The sequence below is a fragment of the Cyprinus carpio genome, chromosome A23 (assembly GCF_018340385.1).
Source record: "Cyprinus carpio isolate SPL01 chromosome A23, ASM1834038v1, whole genome shotgun sequence".
NCBI classification, from domain to species: domain Eukaryota; kingdom Metazoa; phylum Chordata; class Actinopteri; order Cypriniformes; family Cyprinidae; genus Cyprinus; species Cyprinus carpio.
The window spans coordinates 5,029,170-5,048,506 of record NC_056594.1 but is presented as its reverse complement, the minus strand read 5'-3'; the positions used below and the strand labels follow the sequence as shown (position 1 = coordinate 5,048,506).

At 39.0% G+C, this 19,337-nt stretch overlaps 1 protein-coding gene across 3 annotated transcripts in view; it reads left to right on the top strand.

Annotated features, from left to right (window-relative positions):
- The window catches only part of LOC109067523 (bromodomain adjacent to zinc finger domain protein 2A-like), a 28,442-nt gene that overhangs the window by 3,914 nt on the left and 5,191 nt on the right, over positions 1–19,337 (top strand). For all 3 annotated transcript variants that reach the window (XM_042712721.1, XM_042712719.1, XM_042712718.1), the window contains exons 2-22: positions 2,052–2,181; positions 2,308–3,048; positions 4,575–6,227; positions 7,181–7,393; positions 7,506–7,886; positions 7,981–8,041; positions 9,635–9,743; positions 9,845–9,952; positions 10,048–10,270; positions 10,526–10,587; positions 10,670–10,735; positions 12,187–12,570; positions 13,208–13,462; positions 13,780–13,994; positions 14,098–14,172; positions 15,497–15,668; positions 16,040–16,102; positions 16,784–16,928; positions 18,059–18,699; positions 18,793–19,009; positions 19,182–19,337. In XM_042712721.1, coding sequence (XP_042568655.1) covers positions 2,052–2,181; positions 2,308–3,048; positions 4,575–6,227; positions 7,181–7,393; positions 7,506–7,886; positions 7,981–8,041; positions 9,635–9,743; positions 9,845–9,952; positions 10,048–10,270; positions 10,526–10,587; positions 10,670–10,735; positions 12,187–12,570; positions 13,208–13,462; positions 13,780–13,994; positions 14,098–14,172; positions 15,497–15,668; positions 16,040–16,102; positions 16,784–16,928; positions 18,059–18,699; positions 18,793–19,009; positions 19,182–19,337 — 6,070 coding nt within the window. The remainder of the gene's footprint in view (positions 1–2,051; positions 2,182–2,307; positions 3,049–4,574; positions 6,228–7,180; positions 7,394–7,505; positions 7,887–7,980; positions 8,042–9,634; positions 9,744–9,844; positions 9,953–10,047; positions 10,271–10,525; positions 10,588–10,669; positions 10,736–12,186; positions 12,571–13,207; positions 13,463–13,779; positions 13,995–14,097; positions 14,173–15,496; positions 15,669–16,039; positions 16,103–16,783; positions 16,929–18,058; positions 18,700–18,792; positions 19,010–19,181) is intronic.

Genomic DNA, 19,337 nt, shown 5'->3' with positions numbered 1-19,337 from the left:
TTTACTGCCGTTCACAAATCCTGTCTCATGGCCTATGTGGGATAGTGAAGTGTGCTTTGGATACATACTTCAGTATCTCGCCCAAAGTAGTAGTTCACCTGGACACTTTTTTACTAGTTTTTTTTTAATACTATGAATTTGGACGAATGGTGTGTCCTTATGCATGATTCAATGCCATTTTGTAGTATAAATCATGTTGTTAATGTGTTCAAAGTCCAATAATAAGAAGTGCACTTTAGGGTTGATATTAAGTATTTTTTTTATTATTGATTGTTTGGTCTTTTATTTTTGAGCCTTTAGTCCACCTCTTAAGCTGGTACTTATATTTTTGTTTTGCCCATTTTTTCCCCAAGTAAATTATTAACAAAGGGTCTTTATCATTCAACATAGACTTTTTAGAGATTTTAACCATTTTGCATTGTCATATCCTCATCAAAAACATACCTGGAGTTGTATTTTATTATGTGTTATTTATCCTTTGTCGAACTCTTCTGCAATCAAAACACTGACCCATACATACTCTAGCAAATTTCACAAGGAGATTTCAAATAATGTTTTCACCATGGCAGTCCTTAGGGCTCCTAAAGTAGTTTAACATCCCGAACAAAGCTTATTAAGGAATCTTTCAGAACATATTATCACGAAGAATAAGAATAAAACAGAATTAAAATTGCAGTAAATTGCATTTTATTATTTTTTTTTCCTGTAAACACACAGCTTATACCTGGAAAACAGCTTTATAGCTTATGCTGTGAAATTGTAAACAATCCTTCCAATAAAGTGCCAATGGCATGAAACCTGAATGGAACTCACATTTTAAAGTAAAATTTAAAGTAAAATCCATCAGAAGGTTGTCCAGAAAAAAAAATGGACACACAAAAAACCTGCTGTGTGAAAAAGAGCAGTGAATGCTTAGAAAAAAGTGCATTTCAAATACATTTAAACATTAACCTCTCTCAGTCAGTCATAATTAGGCTGCATAACTGAATTATGAACTGGTAAATGACAAAGCTTTAAATGTTAATTGTTAAAAAGCAATTTTATCAGCTTTTACGACTAAACATTTGCAAACAACATTGTACTGCAGAATCTGCACAAACTAAAAGTCTTTGCACACTGTGATTTTTCATCGGATTTAAATATGTAGTGGTCCTTTTAACAGTGCAAAATTCAAAAATGTAATAAAGCGATAAAATGTTAACAAAACAGCTTATGCCTGAACTGACAGGAATTTGACTACCTGTGGGAAATGAGGCAGAACACTATTCACTCATTATTTGAGAAAAACTTTGCATTTCAGTGCAAAAAGGTCAACATGTCCAAATGTTCAGGGCTTAACAGTTAGGCTTGCTCTCTTTTTGCTCCCACACTTTGGATGACTTCGTCTGATTAGTTTTATCTTCCGCTTTTTTTCTTTTTCTTACTCGAGCTTACTCCACTGCCGCCTGCCTCACCCATCACGCTGAATGCTGCAGACAGAGAGACGCTGTGCGGGAAGCACGTGACATAAAACGAGGCCAGCTATTGGCTAGTCGCTACTTCTCCTGCTGTACTGGCTGAGTAAAACCTCCGGTGGCTCATTACTGCCACACTTTGGTCACCGCAGATTTAAAATATGCACGAAATGAGCCGCTTACGGCGAATAAAAATTATTTAGCAACGAATCGATTACTAAATTAGTTGACAACTATTTTAATAATCGATTTTAATCGATTAAATCGATTAGTTGTTTCAGCTCTAGTGCACTTCAAATGCCTGGGTGATGCACTTAAAAAACAAAGTTTGGAATGGACACTTCATGCATTCAGACTCTGATGCTTGATAAGATAACCTAATAAACTTTGTATTGTGCATAGTCTATAGTGCGTCATTTGGGACACAACAATACTGAATTTGTGTACTGTTTAGTAGGCATATTCAGATCCTTTTTAGGGAAATCAAGCGACAATTGGCATATTTACAGTTGTCTGTGCATAAGAGAAAAGTATCTTGATATTAAAAATATGTGTCTCATCATCTTTCAGTTCTGCCTTTTTTTCTTCTTCTGGCAGATGGAAGCAAATAACCATTTTAACTACGGGCCTCACTCTTCTGTGTCAGCAAACTCAGGACTGAAGCATTCCTCAGGGGATTCTCTCTTTACTAACGGGTCCTCCATGAGCTTCCCCCAGCAAGGGAAAAGTGAGTCTTTTTCTCTTGTATTTGCATTTAATTTTTTATCCACATATGTGGTCTATAAATCTATAAACATGGTGGCTTTTAAGGCCTTTATGCTCTGTTTTTTAAATGATGCTGTTGGTCACACAGATCTGAATGGCGAAATGAATGTGAACGGCGTCACTACTGCAGGTGGGAGCAGCCAGCCAGGCTCCCACCCTCCCTCTTCCTCTTATCCTCATATGAGCAACCATCACCTCCCAGGCAGCATGGGCTTTGACTATCTGTGGGGCCAGTCTCAGTACAGCCCGGCGATGGGGCCCGTCCCTCCTCTCGGGTTGCACCAGAAATCAGGCTCCCAGGGTGGGATACAACCACAGCAGCCTCAGCACCACTTCCAGAGCCATGGATCGTACCAAGTCAACGGAAGTATGGGACCGTCCCAGCAACCTCCAGGTGCTGGGCCGCAGTACTGGGGAAGAGTGAATCCTGGGCAGCAGCCGCAGGGGGGATCTTCGATGCCCATGGGATATAACTCTCACAGTATGTATGGGACGTATCCCAACCAGGGCATCCCACCGTCCCAGCAGCACCAGTCTGCAACGGCACATCATCTCCAACACCACCAGCAGTCGCAGCAGCATTATGGTGTGATGCCTAATGGAATGCCGTTTTATCAGCATCCATCGCACCAAGCCCAAACTCAGTCTCAACCACAGACTCAAATGATGCCACCCGCAGCGCAGAGCTTTACACCTCCACGAGGAAGCCCTCAGCACCATCACATGGGCAGTGGAGGAGGAAGAAGCAGCCCCCATCACGTCCAGGTCCCAATGAGGTCCCCTTCTGCTGTGCCTGATAGCGGTTCGCCTAAGAGCAGAGAGATGCAAGGTGAGCTACTGCCACAAACAGGCCTAAGTGTGTTGGAAACAGGGCAGTTATAGTTTTGATTTTTTTTTTTTATATATAGTTTTTAATTTGAAATTTCAGTTTAGGTTTCATTTTTAATGCTCTAATTTGTTAGAATGTATTATTATTATTATTTATTTATTACATTTTATTTAGTACTGAATGGCTGCCAAAGTTAAAGAACTAAATATTACATTTTTTTTTGGCACAGTCTAGTGTTATTGCTATTGAGTAGCATTTGCATGTCTAATAGAGGTGGGTTGTAAAGTTGTATTAAAGCAAATAAATTTGACATTATTTTAGTTAGTTTTAGAATCTAGAAAATGTGTTAATTTAAAATTTTCCCATTTGAAAAAAGAAAAAGGTATGCTATGCATATTTGATAAATATTAAAACTGTTTTATTGTGCTTCGGCTCTTACTGTAGCGTTTCAGGGTAAGACAAAAACACGGTTTGAAAGGTGGATTTATCATGTACTCACTTATTATTTAAATTTTGTTAATAAATAAAAATCCATTGTGTATATTTAACTTTTTTTTTTCATTAACTATACTACTGGGGTTTTAAATGGTGGCACTCCTGCCCATTTCTCACTTTTTTCCTCTTACATTAAGCCTTAGTAAAGATCTATGCAAAGTACATTGCCTTAAATTAATAAAAAGGTTGGTACATTTCACACGTGACCAACATGTGGCAAGTTTGTTTTATGAGCTCTACAGCATTTCAAAACAGGATTGTTTCACTTGTTTGTGGACAGCTTTGTGGAAACAATATACAATCTTTGGCATTCATATTTTAAGTAATATGGCAGCGTGTTTTATCATCCATGTTCTGATTTCCTGTACTTAGGTGATGTCATGCACTTCCTGAATGGCTTTTAATATCACCAACACTAGCATTCTATCCTCTGACAAAAGTAATTTTAGGCCAGTCAGACGTGTTTTCACCAAAGGAAGGTGACTTTTTGGATTAAGAAGTGATTCAAACTGACGGATAGTCCGTGAACAGGTGATATCTTGCCCCAGTGCTCTTTTCCACCCACATTGAAGATCAAGACGCATTGTCTGTGTCTTAATTTTTTATTCTGCTTTGAACTTATTCACACTGTTTTCAAATTGCTCAGAGGAGCATGAGACAACAACTATCAGAGGCTTTACTGTAATTTCCACTTTGATGTGCATGCTGATTTTGGACCTTTTCTCTCGTTCACGCATTCATTATATACAGCAAATGCCTTCTATTTCATTGCATGGGAAAATAGGGAGTGTAAAGGAGTGAATATGGTGCACATGCTATTGCACAACAGTGTATAACCCAAGTCGTGTTTGAACTCTAGTTGCCTGCACATTAACAGTATAGTGCACTACTTCTCAGGCCACATCCATGACCTAAAAATCCAATTTAAGTTTCATTTCAAACCACAAACAAACAAATGTTTTTTTGCTACCTATCTGAACAGTTTTAAGCACTCACTAACAGCTGTTGTATGTGTGTTTTGTGTTCTGTAGTTTCTATGAATGAGTCCTTTAAAGAAATGGATAAAGGCTTCAATGGAGTCGAGAAAAGCTCTGTACCCCAACGGTTGCCCGAAACTGAGAGTTTTCCTGTAAAGCCCCCTGGCGCTGTTTCTAATACCGACTATAACCAGGCTGTGCAGCATCCAGCCGTGGACCTGGAGAAACCTGTAAAACAATGTCAGGAGATGGGAGCTGCTGCAAAGGAGCTTAGTTCTTCCCCCGTCTCTGGACCTCCTCCACCACTAGCTAGTCCGCCTCGGAAAACATCGACCCTGCCAACGGAGTCACATTCTCCTTCGTCTCCAGGGTTCGCTTTATCTACAGCTTCAGGTGTTGGTGCAAATGCATCTGCATCTCCACCCTCTCCTCTCACACCACCGCTTCAGATGGTCCTAGGCCAAAGACCTGGATTCTCTGGACCTTCATCAGCTGAAGGACTTGGTACACCTCCTTCAATGTCTTCTCCTAAGAGCTCCAGAGCTCCACCTGCTGGTTCCCACAACCAGTCTCTGGTGTCTTCTTCTAAGACCTTGATGCATCCTCCAACGGTGCCAGTGCCTTCTCAAACAGTACCAGAGGCCCAGGGGTCAAAAAGTCCACAGGTCTCTCCAACACCTCTATCTTTAGCTGCATCTCCATCTGTTGTCTCCGCTCCTCCTGCGCTGGCACCACTTAAAGGACCCCAAGAGGCATCACCTCTAACAGGCCAGAGTCCTAAACATCCTGCTGCTTCCTCAACTCCAACATCTGTTGCCGATAACGTCTCTCTCCCCACGGTCTCTGCACTTCCGTCTGTGGTCGCTGGCTCTCCTCAAGTGGCTGCTCTGTCTTCATCTGCACCACCTCCTGCTGTTAGCTATTCTTCTCAGGCATCTTCAGCACCTCTCAATGTTTCTCCTGCTCCAAATGTATCTCGTTCCCTCATTGGCTCTGTTACTCAGCCTTTAGAGACAGTGGCAAATGCGGACGTTTCTTCTTACACTCCAGGGCAGATGGGTTCTCATGGATTAGTACGGCACGACTTTAGGGAATCACACTGTAGACCTCAGGCCTGTGGTTCCCCGAGTAATGTTGGAATAATAATGGGCACATCCAAAAAGGAGTCCAACAATGAGACTCAAGCTGAGATGCATAAGTTGCAAATTCATGGTAGAAACCTTGAACTGGCTTTCATTGTTCCAAAGGAACCTGAAAGAGACACTATGGCAGTTGGCAGAAAGGACTCTAATAGTATCAGAGATCATGCTGCCCCAAGGAAAGGAGAATGTGAGACTTCAAATGATTCTTTTGGCACTGACACGTCACTGGACTATCCGTCCTTGGCCGAGTCAACCTACCTTGAAAGCTCAAGAGCTGAGGATGGGAGTTCAATGATGGACACTTTTGATAATTCTTATAGTCTTTCCCAGACTGGAGACCAATCAAAGTTTACAGAAGGATCCATGATTGATGACTCCAGGGACTTGCAGGACACTTCTTATGAAGAAGAAAACTTGAACAGCTCCATGACCTCTAACAGTTCCACTGAGGCGGCGTCCCTCAAAGATAACATGTCTCTACTGGATGACTCTTTAAATGACAGCTCACAAAACTGCTCCTCCCTGCTTTCTGCAGCGATTAATGCATCTACACACTCTATCAAAGGTGAGATTTCCAGTGCACTAATAGTGGATTAATAAACAAGTGAATCAGTGCTCATTTGCTGAAGTTACAGTTAACAATGTTGTTAAATTATTAGTGTTTTTATTTATCACACTTTTGACTTCATGGTCAAAAGTGACAAAAGCCTTGAAAAGGTTTAATTTTTTGTTCAATAATATTTTTTCTTTTTCATTTTGTATTTTGAGAATTTTATGGTGCTTATTAATATTTTTTCAATTATTATGATCCATCTTTTCCCAATTGAAAATAATCATAAAAAAGTCCTCATTTTTGAAAGGTTTTTATATTAATGTAGTATTCCACGATAAAATACAGACTAGCTGTGCACTAGCTCTGCATCATTGCTGATTTACAGATTATACACGCAATTAAATTTTTTCTGTTTTCACATTTTTTCCAATTTCCCATTCATTTCCTGTGGTGCAAAGACCAAGTAAAGACCGTTTTTGACTGCAAAGACCAAATGTGAAACTTTTTTTTATTTTAATTTTATTTTTAATCATGCCTTTTAAAATCATGCTCTCAATTTTATTGTGTGTTCACAAGCCAAATGCCATAAGTCACCAAGTTTCGTACCGTTCCGATGAAGCTATGCATTTTAAAATTTCAAAATGTAAAATTTTTTGGTCAAAAGTGACAGAAGAGGCCCAGAGAGAGCCTTTGATGACAGTAAAGGTGATGGGCATGTACCAAATGAATGTCCAATATTGACCGATGAGAGTACAAAAAATAATTACTGATTAGCCGTAAACCAATACGGTCTCAATAAATTGTACAACCAATTTTTTATTCTATAAAATGTGTAGTTTTAACACTTTTTTTTTTTTTTTTTTTTTTTTTTTTTAGTTTCAATTGTGATTTGAATGCTTGGCAGATGTATTGTGGACATCTTTTGATGTCAATTGTTTAAACACAACACACTGTATTCCCCATAGGTGATCATATTCTTGGCAAAGAGAATGGAGCTGATACTTCAGGAGGTGACCGAAGATCTGCGCTCTCTGTGATGACAGTTAAAGCGCTGCAAGCGGTTGTAAGCGGTTCTGTTGAAGGGACGACCACGCATATGACTGAAACCCACATTGCTATGCCAACAAAAAAGCCACGGAAGCCTAGAACCCCAAAGACGACAGTTGCTACCGCTGAAAGTATATGCACTATCATGCTTACATAGCTAATGGTTTATAGGTGTTTTAAAATGAATCAGATGAACAACATTAAGTTAGATGCTAAATGCTGTTTCTATTTACTTATTTCCAGCTGGCTCTCCTGATTCCAAGATCAAGAAACAACAGTTAACACCTGATGGCCCAAAACAAGAAAAGGTGAGGAGGAGAAAGAAAACCGAGGATAATTCACTGAGTGCAGTGAAGAAGAGGAAAATCTCTAAAGAGGCAAAGGAACAGGAGGGCGTCCCAACTGATACATCAACTCCTTCAAGTGCTCTGCCTCTCCTTCCAAGTGATCCACTGACATTTGTCCATGACTCAAGCCTGACCAATAGTGAGCACCCCATAGTCCGGCCCAAGAAGATCTGGAAGCGTAAGATGAAAGGTGTGAATGAGGCAAAGCCTCCCAAACCTGCCAAAGAGTTCTCAGAAGGGAAAACTGAAGATAATGATGATAACAGCTCCGCAGCAGGTATCTACATGTTTGAAATTGTTCAACTTCTTTTATATGCATTCTTCTGGCACTTAAGATTAAGATAGATTAAATTGTTGTATGTGTGTCTCAGGTGATACCCCAAGGCGTCGGATTGCAACTGAAGAGCAAGTCCAATTTCCTTTGCAGCTTGGGTGAGCAGTCCTTTATCTAAAGTATCAATAGCCAGGTCTTGATGCTTGCTTTTTCCAAAGGAGCCCATGTGCTCCTCATTTGAGAAAAAAAAAAAAGTTGATGATATAAATAATTAGTTCTTCCTTAATAAAGTAAATACATTTACAAGAAAAAAGTATTTAATAAATTTGAATACAAAAAGTACACTAGGTTTTTAAGTATTTCTGCTTAAAACTGTATTTAATAATTATGGAATAATTTACAGTTTAAACATTAAAATGCCAGATATCGGTTGTGTAACCAAAAAAGCAATAATAACCATAAAAAAAAAACACAGTGTCGTGTCCATTGACTGTAAAGAGTCTGTAGAATGTGCAGCAGTGCCACATTTTTACTTTGAAATATGCAGGGCTTGCATATAATGAAACATTTTTTGACCTTAAATCTAAAAAACAAAAACAAGAACTAAATTTAAGACTTCAAGGACCCGCAGCGACCTAAACCTAATTACATTTTACAGTTTGCACACATCCAATGAAATGCTTGCACTGTCTAGCCGTGGTAACACATTAAAAATTTAGTTTTTAAAATTTCTGGTAACATTTGTTTCAAAACCAAGCATATATGGTAGATAACATACAAATAGAAATCCGCTCTTTTCAAAATAATAATAAAAGACAACACTTAAGATTAGGGAACATCTATTCACTATTAACTAAGAGTTTTTCCTCAGTAAACTCCTAATTTGCATCTTATTGATAGAAAAATAAGCTAGTTGTTGTAGTAGTTAGGTGTAGGGTAGGCTTATAGGGATAGTTCAACCAAAAATTAAAGTTCTGTCATTAATTACTCATCCTTATGTCATTCCAAACCCATAAGAACTTTGTTCACCTTCGTGAACACAAATTAAGATGCAATGCAACTGAAACGTTCCCAGGCCCAGAAAGGTAGTAAGTACTTCGTTAAAACTGTCCATGTGACATCAGTGGTTCAACCGTAATTTTACGAAGCTACAAGAATAATTTGTGCACAAAGAAAACAAAAATAATAACTTTTTTCAACAATTTTATCTCTTCCGTGTCAGTCCTCGATGCGTGTTCACGTGAGTACCACATGTTTTCTCTGTGCACAAAAAGTATTCTTGTAGCTTCATAACATTACGGTTGAACCACTGATGTCACATGGACAGTTTTAACAATATCCTTACTACCTTTCTGGGCCTGGGAGCATTTCAGTTGCATTGCTGTCTATGCAGGGTCAGAGAGCTCTCGGATTTCATCAAAAATATCTTAATTTGTGTTCACGAAGATGAACAAAGTTCTTATGGGTTTGGAATGACATGAGGATGAGTAATTAATGAACTTTCATTTTTGGGTTATCTATCCCTATAAGGGATCTAGAATATGGTCATGCAGAATAAGACATTATTGTGTGCTTTATGATTGATAATAAGCAGCCAATATGCTAGTAGTATGCATGCTAATAAGCAAGTGAGAGGTGTTCCCTAATCTATAGTGGTACCTTACTTATCCAGCAGTTTCAAACAGCTTGAAATGTCTGGGAAATTCTCTGGCATGGCAATCCTGTTTCACGTGGTGTTTCACATTTGCTAGCTGGAGGCGAGAGATTCGAGTCCGGAGGCTCGAGGACCGCCTGAAAGGAGAGACGTGGTACTATAGCCCCTGCGGCCGGAGGATGAAGCAGTTCCCCGAGGTCATCAAGGTGAGAGCTGTCACACCAGACGATCACCCACAATACCACTGTAACCGATAAAAAGGCTTCCGTCTTCATCCGGTTGCTTTTGTCTCTCCTACATTCTCCAGTATCTGACGAGGCATCGGGATGCTCTCCAGGGCGTTTCGAGAGAGCACTTCAGCTTCAGTCCACGCATGCCAGTGGGTGACTTCTATGAGGAGCGGGAAAGCCCTGAGGTGTGTATGAAGATGTCTACAGGTGGTTTTTAGCAGCTACATCCTCGATAGTTATGCTGTTTCAAGACATGTCATCGCTCGTTAATTTGTTACAGGGTATGAAATGGTTCCTCCTCGCCAATGAGGAAGTGCCCTCCATGATCATGGCAATAACAGGCAGACGCGGTCGTCCACCAAATCCAGACAAAGAGCCTCGTTCCCGTGGCTGCCGAGCCAGAGGAGCCCCAGGAAGACGGCCAGGCCGACCTCCCAAGCCCAAGATGGAGGATCTGCTCAGCAAAGTGGACGCCAGGCTGCTGAAGAGACTGGAGGCAAAGGGTGAGTCTGAATATTAATATCATTTCTCAACTGGAGAACCTGTCAGCATGTAAGAACGAGCAGATGAGGTGTAGGGCAAGGTGCAAACTATCCCTGTCGATCACTGGAGCAACACACGTATACTCAGATTGCTTCGGTGGATTGCATGTTTAATTAAAATACACTTGTTGCAGAAGTACCACCTTTTTAGCTTCATTTTGTAGTTGTAGCTTTTTTGTGAAATATAATACTCGGTTCATGTTCATTGTTTAACAGAGGATCTCACAGAGGAAGAAAAAGAAAAACTGATCAAGATCAAGAAGAAAATGAAGAAAAAGGTGAGCTGACTTTATATTATTGTTATTTTCTATAACAAGTCTATTTTGGGGACCAACTGATCATGTGATTTTTCTCATGCAGGCAAGACTGAAAAGAAAGGAGGATGCAAAGAATAAAAAGATCCGGCAGGAGAAACGGAAAGCCAAAGTAGGAAATATTCTTCAGATATGTACAGAACTTAAAAACCTGGGAATATGATTTTGAATGATGGTAATAACGATATGGCAACTGTAGATAATAATAATCTATAGTGGTACCCACTAGGGGGTCTCAGCAAAACATCCAAATACTGCAAGATATTTAAGATAAAAAAAAAGACAAAAGGTTCAAAAAATCTATCTATCTATCTATATATATATATATATATATATATATATATATATATATATATATGTATATATGTATATGTATATATATATATATACAGTATATATATGTGTGTATATATGTGTATATGTATATATATATATGTATGTATGTGTATATGTGTATGTATATGTATGTATATGTGTATGTATATGTATATATATGTGTATATATATATATGTGTATATGTATATGTATGTATATGTGTATATATATGTATATATAGATATATATAGTTATATGTATATATATGTATATATATATATATGTATATATATGTATATATATATAGATATATATATTATATGTATATATATGTATATGTATATATGTTATATGTATATATATATATGTATATGTATATGTTATATATGTATATTATATGTATATATGTATATGTATATATATGTATATAATATATATATATATATATATATATATATATATATATATATATATATATATATATATAATGTAGTATATGTATTTAAGTGTGTGTGTCCCTGGACCACAGAACCAGTCATAAGGGTTAAATTTTTTGAAAATCGAGATTTAAACACACACACATTTATCACATGAATGCTGAATAAATGTGCTTTCCGTTGATGTATGCCGAGATACAACTATTTGAAAATCTGGAATCTGAGGGTGCAAAACAATGAAAATATTGAAAAAAAAAATCGCCTTTAAAGTTTTCCTTAGCAATGCATATTACTAATTATAATACGTTTTTTATATATTTACAGTAGGACATTTACAAAACATCTTCATGGAACATGATCTTTACTTAATATTCTAATGATTTTTTGCATACAAGAAAAATCGATAATTTTGACGATCAGTTGTCAACAATTTTGAATATTTTTGGCTATTGCTACAAATATAACTGCGATTTATGACTGGTTTTGTGGCCCAGGGTCTCACACATATATATATATATATATATATATATATATATATATATATATTAAAAATGAGCACCACTGTCATTAAAGCAGAAGTATCAGAAATATTTTGGGGGTATTTAAATATTGACTTTGTCAATGGGGATCCTTGGAGTCAAAAGATAAGTGGAAACGTCATCAAAATGGTCTGACGGTGTGAGAACCCTGGTAAAAGGTCATGGGTCCACTCTACTCCTCCTGTTTATTTTTGACTACAAAATTTTAGTTTCGTAGTTGTAAATCCCAGCTCTCTGAGCTCTGAATGTGTTTTCTGATGTGTTTGTGCAGCTGGAGAAAGCCAAAGAGCAGGAGCAGGATGATGAATCTCAGACTCAGACTCAAACCCAGTCATCTGAAAGCCCGCTCTCAGCCGCAGAGGGGCCCAAGAAGCCCGGCCGCAGGAAGAATGTCGCAGTATCACCAGCAGCAGAAGCGTTTGACCTGGAGAAGGCCAGTCCCATCAAGAAGGTGGCCCGGGCCCGCAGCAAAGCCAAGGCTCTGGCCAAAGCCCAGGCTCAAGCGGAGGCCGAAGCACAGGCTGCGCTGGCAGCAAAGAGGCAGGCGGAGCGGAGGGCGCAGGCTCAGAGACGAATGGAGGAGAGGAAGAGACAGCAGAAGATCTTGGAGGAGATGAAGAAGCCCGCAGAGGACATGTGTCTCCCCGACCACACGGTGAGAGCTCGTGCTGAGGGATTCACACGTAAAAACACCAGATTCCTCGCTTAGCAAAGCTTGCTGTGGAAGCCACTTTTGATACTTTCTTCTTTCTTGGGTTCATTTTTCTCCATTTAAAGTACCAAATCACCAAGACAGTGTTATTCACCCAAGCAGTGTCTGCCAGAGTTAAGCATAGTGACCTGACCAGAGTAACTTGATACATCACAGAAGCATGTGATTTGTCTTTCCACACTAAAAGAGATGTGGTGACACGATTACAACCCAAGGGTCTGAAGGGCACTAAAGACTAAAGTATGCTTCAGTTTTGATTTGAAATGCTTAGCGTGTGCCTACAGCTGAACACTGGAATTTTCAAAGTGTACTTCAAAGTATACTACATTTATTGGTGCTCGACACAAGTGCACTAGATTCATCCTGAAATCCGCCATTTATTTTAGGGTCCAACTGTCTGTTAATTAGTACTCATAAAGCACATATTACTGGCCCTTTTCAAGTTTTTTTTTTTTATTTTAGGAACTTAAACTAGTCTACCACTGTCTCTTCTGAGTGTGTCGCTGAATGTTTGGCAATTATGTGTGTGGATGGTTTTTATTCACTTCCTCATTGAGTTGTGGTCTCTCTCCCTCTGTAGCCCCTCCCACAATTGTCACGGATACCAGGACTGGTGCTTTCGGGTTTGGCCTTCTCCAATTGTTTAAGGGTGGTTGAGTTCCTGCATGGTTACGGAAAGATTCTGGGGCTCCAGGTGCCCAAGGATATTCCCAGCCTGAGCACCCTGCAGGAAGGGCTCCTCGGCATGGAGAAGAGCCAAGGAGAGCTCCTGGATCTGCTCATTAAACTGGTGGAGGCCGCTCTGCACGATCCTGGACTGCCCTCATATTACCAGGTTTGTCTTTCGTGTGGTATCAGTGTATTGAGTTGTTTTCTATTCATAGAAAAGTGTACAACCCATCCGTTGCTATCTGAAACATAACTTTGAACATGGTTAAAATTACTTCAAACTCAAATAACTAAACATTAGCCTTAAAACCAACAAGAAACTGCATCTGCAACATAAGTTTTTTTAAAGTCGTATTACACATTAATGGAAAACAGGTGAATGCTCAGTGGGAAATCATGTAGGGTGGGTTCCACCCTAAATCTAAGGCACGTGATTGGTCAGTGAGTTAATGAGGGCTGGTTTGTTTCTCTTTCCTGTCTCAGTCTGTGAAGATCCTGGGAGAGAAGCTGGTGGATCTGGAGCTGAGCCACAGCACTGTGTCCGAGGTGCTGCGGATCTTTCTGGAAGCCCATGGCTTTGAGCTGGAGGTGTGTAACAGCCTGCGTACAAAGAGCTTCCAGACCCTCAAACCCGACGTCAAAGCCTCCATACTGGCCTTCCTGGTGGAGGAACTCAACGCCAGCAACATAATCACCAGGTCAGCAGGAATTCAAATCATGCTGTCCTCATAATTTAAAAGAGTTTTGTCGATCTGCGTGTGTAAACATCATTTTCATTTCCCAACCGTTCTGTTTCTGCAGGGAGATTGATAACACGCTAGAGAATATGGCAACCTACAGGAAAAACAAGTGGATTATTGAAGGAAAACTACGCAAGTAAGCTTCTTATCCTGACAGCTTACGGTGTGAACCAGAGTCTGTTTGATTTCAAAATTTGGTAACACATTAATGCCTTATTCTGCATGAACATATTCTAGACCCCTTAATCTGACCCAGTACCTAAACTTTGTTTTCAAATTATTTAAAATTTCTTAAAAAATTAAAAAAAAAAAAAAAAAAAAAAAAAAATATCGGTTGACCACTATATCTATCTGTCTATATATATATATATATATATATATATATATATATATATTAGGGATAAATAAACTAGTTCTGTCAAACGATTAATCGCGATTAATCACATCCAAAATAAAAGTTTTTGTTTACATAATATTTGAGTGTGTGTACTGTGTATATTTATGTATATATAAATACACACACATGCATGTATATATTTAAGGAACATATGTTATGTTTTTTATTAAATATATTTATATATAATATAAATTATAAGAATATAAATATATAAATGTAAATACATGTAAATATTTTCTAAATATATAATTTATGTGTGTGTATTTATATATACATAATAAATATACCCTGTACACATACATATATTATGTAAACAAAACTTTTATTTTGGATGTGATTAATCGTGATTAATCATTTGACAGCCCTAATATATATATATATAATATAGCAAGGATATGTTAAATTGATAAAAGGTGATAGTAAAGAAAATATATTATTAGAATATATATTATTAGAATTTTTTTTTATTTTGAATAAATGCAGTTCTTTTTATTAAATAAAATCAATATATATTAGACAGCAGAACTGTTTCCAACACTCATAATAAATCAGAATATTAGAATGATTTCTAAATGATCATGTGATAGACTGGATGTTACATGTGACACTGAAGGCTGGAGTAATGATGCAGAAAATTCAGCTTTGCATCACAGGAATAAATAATTTTTTAAAAGTATATTCACAAAGAAAACTATTATTTTAAGTTGTAATAATATTTCACAATATTACTGTTTTTTTCTGTAATTTTGATCAAATAAATGCAGGCTTGATGAGCAGAAGAAACGTCTTTCAAAAACATTAAAAATAGTAATGTTTCCAAACTTTTGACCTGTACTGTGTGTATATATATACCTCAGTTGTGGTATTGGGCGACCACTAGAATTTCTTTCTGAATTGCTAACGAGTTACTCACATTGATGACACAAACATACTGTGGTTCAGACGCTAAAATAAGAGTCGTGCATGTGCGAGGAGGGTGAAATCGAAATCTGGTTTGGAGCAGGTGTGAAAGCAGCTCTTCTGTGACTGGCTTCGTCATTCTCAAAAATGTGTTTCTGAGCAGACTGAAGGCTGCGCTGATGCGTAAGACGGGGCGTCCGGAGGAGGAGCTGTGCTTCGAGGAGCGCCGGCGCAGTGCTCGTGTGGGCGGGGCTGAGGAGGAGAGCATCGAGGAGAGCTGTGTGCTGGAGAGAGGGAGCCGCCGCAAAGCCAAAGAGGAACCCAAACACCCCGAGGTACAGAACCTAGAGCCAAACCAGAGCTGTGCTTGTGGATTACAATCATGACCTCAAATGTGAGGAGACGATCACAAATGAGCCACAACTGAGGGTTTCCCAAACAGGGATTAATGAGGGAGCTGCAGGGGGTTTGTAAATGAATGAAAAGCTAAAAATTAATTTCATTACCTCAATGTCATTTTACTGCTAACCAACACCAGAGAAATGTGAACTTGAAAATGTGTTGCTAAATATTAGATTAATATGAAATATTAGATTTAAAAATCAGCGGTTACTTCAAGAACTAAAAAAGTTTGTTCAGAGGTGTTACCTGGTTGAATCGTTTTGTAACCTGTGTGTTAATATTTGATGTTTTTGTTTTCTCACAGATTGAGAGTCCCAATTCTTGCAGTGTTGCTGAGCTGGAGCGTCAGATTGATAAACTGACCAAGGTAACATATCTAGATAGATGTAGATGGGGATCCTCTGAAGTGACATTTTGGAGCTTGTTCAGAATTTCTCACATCTGATCAACACTGACAGGCTTAATAACACTGTTCATTCTGTACTGGTGTTCTGTACTTGAGTCGGAGCACATGTGTTATTGTGAAGTTACACCAATTGAAGGAAGTTTGTTTGTATTCACTTAAAAAAATATATTATTATTAGAAGGGATTAGAATAGAATTGATGTTTACTCCAAAAAAAAAAAAGCTGGTTTAAGATGAGAATTGTTTGTTTAGTTTCAGTGAGTCCAGAAGTTTAGATTTTGGTTATTAATTCTATTCATTGCATCAATGTTTAGACACATCTAATCTTTTTCATTACAGTTTTCCGCTGCTTTTTCATTATCCAGTCAGTTAAAACTATATCTATTTTTTGTAAAGAAATGAATGCAAAACTATTTATGGAATGATTCTGAGCATTTAAACATAAGCCTTTTTTCTTTTTTTTCTTTTTTTTAAATCAAGTCACATTTATTTATATAGCACTTTATTCAATCCAGATTGGAAAATCCGCTTCAAAAGGTTTTAAGAGTTATGCAAAACAAACCAATTCATTTCAAGCTCTAAATGTAAAAGCTGTTGGCTGCTCTTTATTTTGAGTAACAGATTATTATTTTTTGTCTCTCAGCGTCAGGTGTTTTTCCGTAAGAAGCTGCAGCAGTCGTCTCATTCCATGCGGGCCGTGTCTCTGGGGCAGGATCGGTACCGCCGCAGGTACTTGCTGCTGCCTTATATGGGATGTGTCCTCGTGGAGGGAGCGGAGGACATCCTGGGTGAGTGGAAACTCCAGCACGCAGTTAGTCTGGTATCTCTCACACTTTGAGATCTAGGCCTTGTCCCTGCTGCGACCCTTATGATCCCCCTTACAGTCTGTACTTGATGTAATGCCACACAGACAAACATGCTGTCCTCTGCTGTGGAGTCACACATGAATCACGATTCTTCTCTCAAAATGATTCCGGTTATTATAATACCATATGCAGACAGGACAAAACATAAAAAAAAGAAAAAGGTCACAGAAGGCACATTTGAAGCATTATGAATCTAATTGGGACTCCCTGAATCATAATTGAATTTGTCCCTCATGATTCCCAAGTTGTTGTTGTTTCTTGGTTTTCTTGTTACTAGGGCTTGTTATCTCAATTGCAGTTAAAAAAATTCAGGTTTGCTGTGCTTGTTGCTTGTTTAGCAGTTTTAATGATTTATACATTGATATGACTATAAAATAATAAATGTTGCTTTCTTATTTATAATTATTATTAATATTACTATTTAAAATAGTGGTAGTAGTACCACCAAATAAAAATATTAAATTATTAACTACATAAAACAAAATAAGAAATATTGCTATTGGAATATTTTACTGTAAAATAAAAATAAATACTGTAAAAGAGTATTTAAGAAAAAATGGTATTGTTTTTTTTTTACATCTTACCTGTAAAATTACTATATATGTGATTAATTTCTTAATTTTTAGAATTAATTGTGAAGCTCTAGTCGTTACCCACATTAATGTTTAATGCAATTAAAAGTATTCAGGTTTGCTGTGCTTGCTTGTAGGGCTGCACAGTTTAGAAAACATTTTGTGATGATCTAATAATAATAATAATAATAATAATAATAATTTATTATTATTAGTAGTAGTAGTATTAGGACTAAATAAAATATAAAATAAAAAAATAAACATTTCAGTAATTTTTTTTTTTTCATTTTATATGCAATTTTATATAAAATAATTTCTATAAAATTAAAAAGTGTTTTACATTACAACTGTAAAATTTATACAAAAAAATGTGTAAATTACAATACTTTGTGGCTTTCTGAATTTCTTAATTTGCGAGCGTCATTGAGCAGCCCTATTTGTTACCCATATTAAGTCCAGTCATTTATTCCTTGTGTTCAGCCTCAGATGAAGTGACGGTCAGCGATGAACCTGTGACTTATGTGAAGGTCATAACTCCAGTGAAGACAGAGGTCAAAGCTGAGCCTCCCCTCTCTCCAGCTTTCGGCGCGCATCTCCCCTCTTCTCCTCGAGTGTCCCAGCTTACCCCCACAGAGGCGGATCCTCTCCCCGGCGAGGCCTCTCTGATGAGCAGCCATCGAGGACGGGGGCGCCCGCGCAAGATCAAACCTGAAGTGGAGCTCCACCTGCGAGCAGCCAAGAACCGGCGGCGGCGCCGTAGCAGCAGATCAGCAGCCGAGGATTCGACTCTCAGCTCTCCTGTGCAGGATCCCGCTCAGCCCGCTCTCCAGACGTCTCTCGAGCAGCTGCAGGACGCTGAGGCCGATAGCAGCGCGCCGATCACAGCGTCTGGAGCGGGTCAGGGCGAGGATAACAGCCAGCCGGAGGACAGCATGAGGGAGCAGGCAGAGAAACGAGGCCAGTGGTTCAATCTGCTGCCCAAGGAGCCGTGCGACGAGACGTGGATCTCCCAGCCGTGCGAGAACACACCTGCGCCCGCTTCATCCCCCACTGAAGACACTCCAGCACCCCTCGATAGTGACCCGCTCGCTCCCCCTCCCCCGCAGCCTCCAACAACACAGGTTCACCCTTAAATAATATCAGAAAGTTTATAAATATTCTGAATGCCGAACCTTTCTCCTTCTGATCGTTTCCCTCTTTGTCCTCAACCACAGATGCAGACGGAAACTCCTCCTCTTCCTCTTCCTCTTCCTCAGGTGTGCTCCACTCCAGCTCCCAGGGCCGTAAGGAGGCGCAGGAGAAGCAGCGGGACGTCCCGAGCTCACGCTCGCTCCAGTGCGGCGAAGAGACGTGGCAGACCACCCTCCAATCTCTTACAAGAGGTGCAACTGAAATACTTCACTCAGCTGGAGGTGAAGCCTGTTCCGTTAGGTGAGTCATGCTGGGCTTGACTAGAAGGATGAAATGTGTTTTATGTTTAGTTTCAATACTGCATGTCACCAAGGCAACTTTATCCAACCCAGAGTTTCCCAGACTGGTTTTGTGAACCTTTGGGTTTCCAGCAGAGCAGCATTCATGGGCTGACTGTCTTTCTGTCCTACAGAAATGGTGAAGGGCTGGTGGTGGGTCAGAGAACCGGAGGAGCTGACAGCTATTGTGAGCGCCCTCCACCCTCGAGGCATCCGTGAGAAAGTGCTCCACAAACACCTCACCAAACACATGGAGTATCTGTCTGAGGTCTGCACGCGGCCCGTCACCG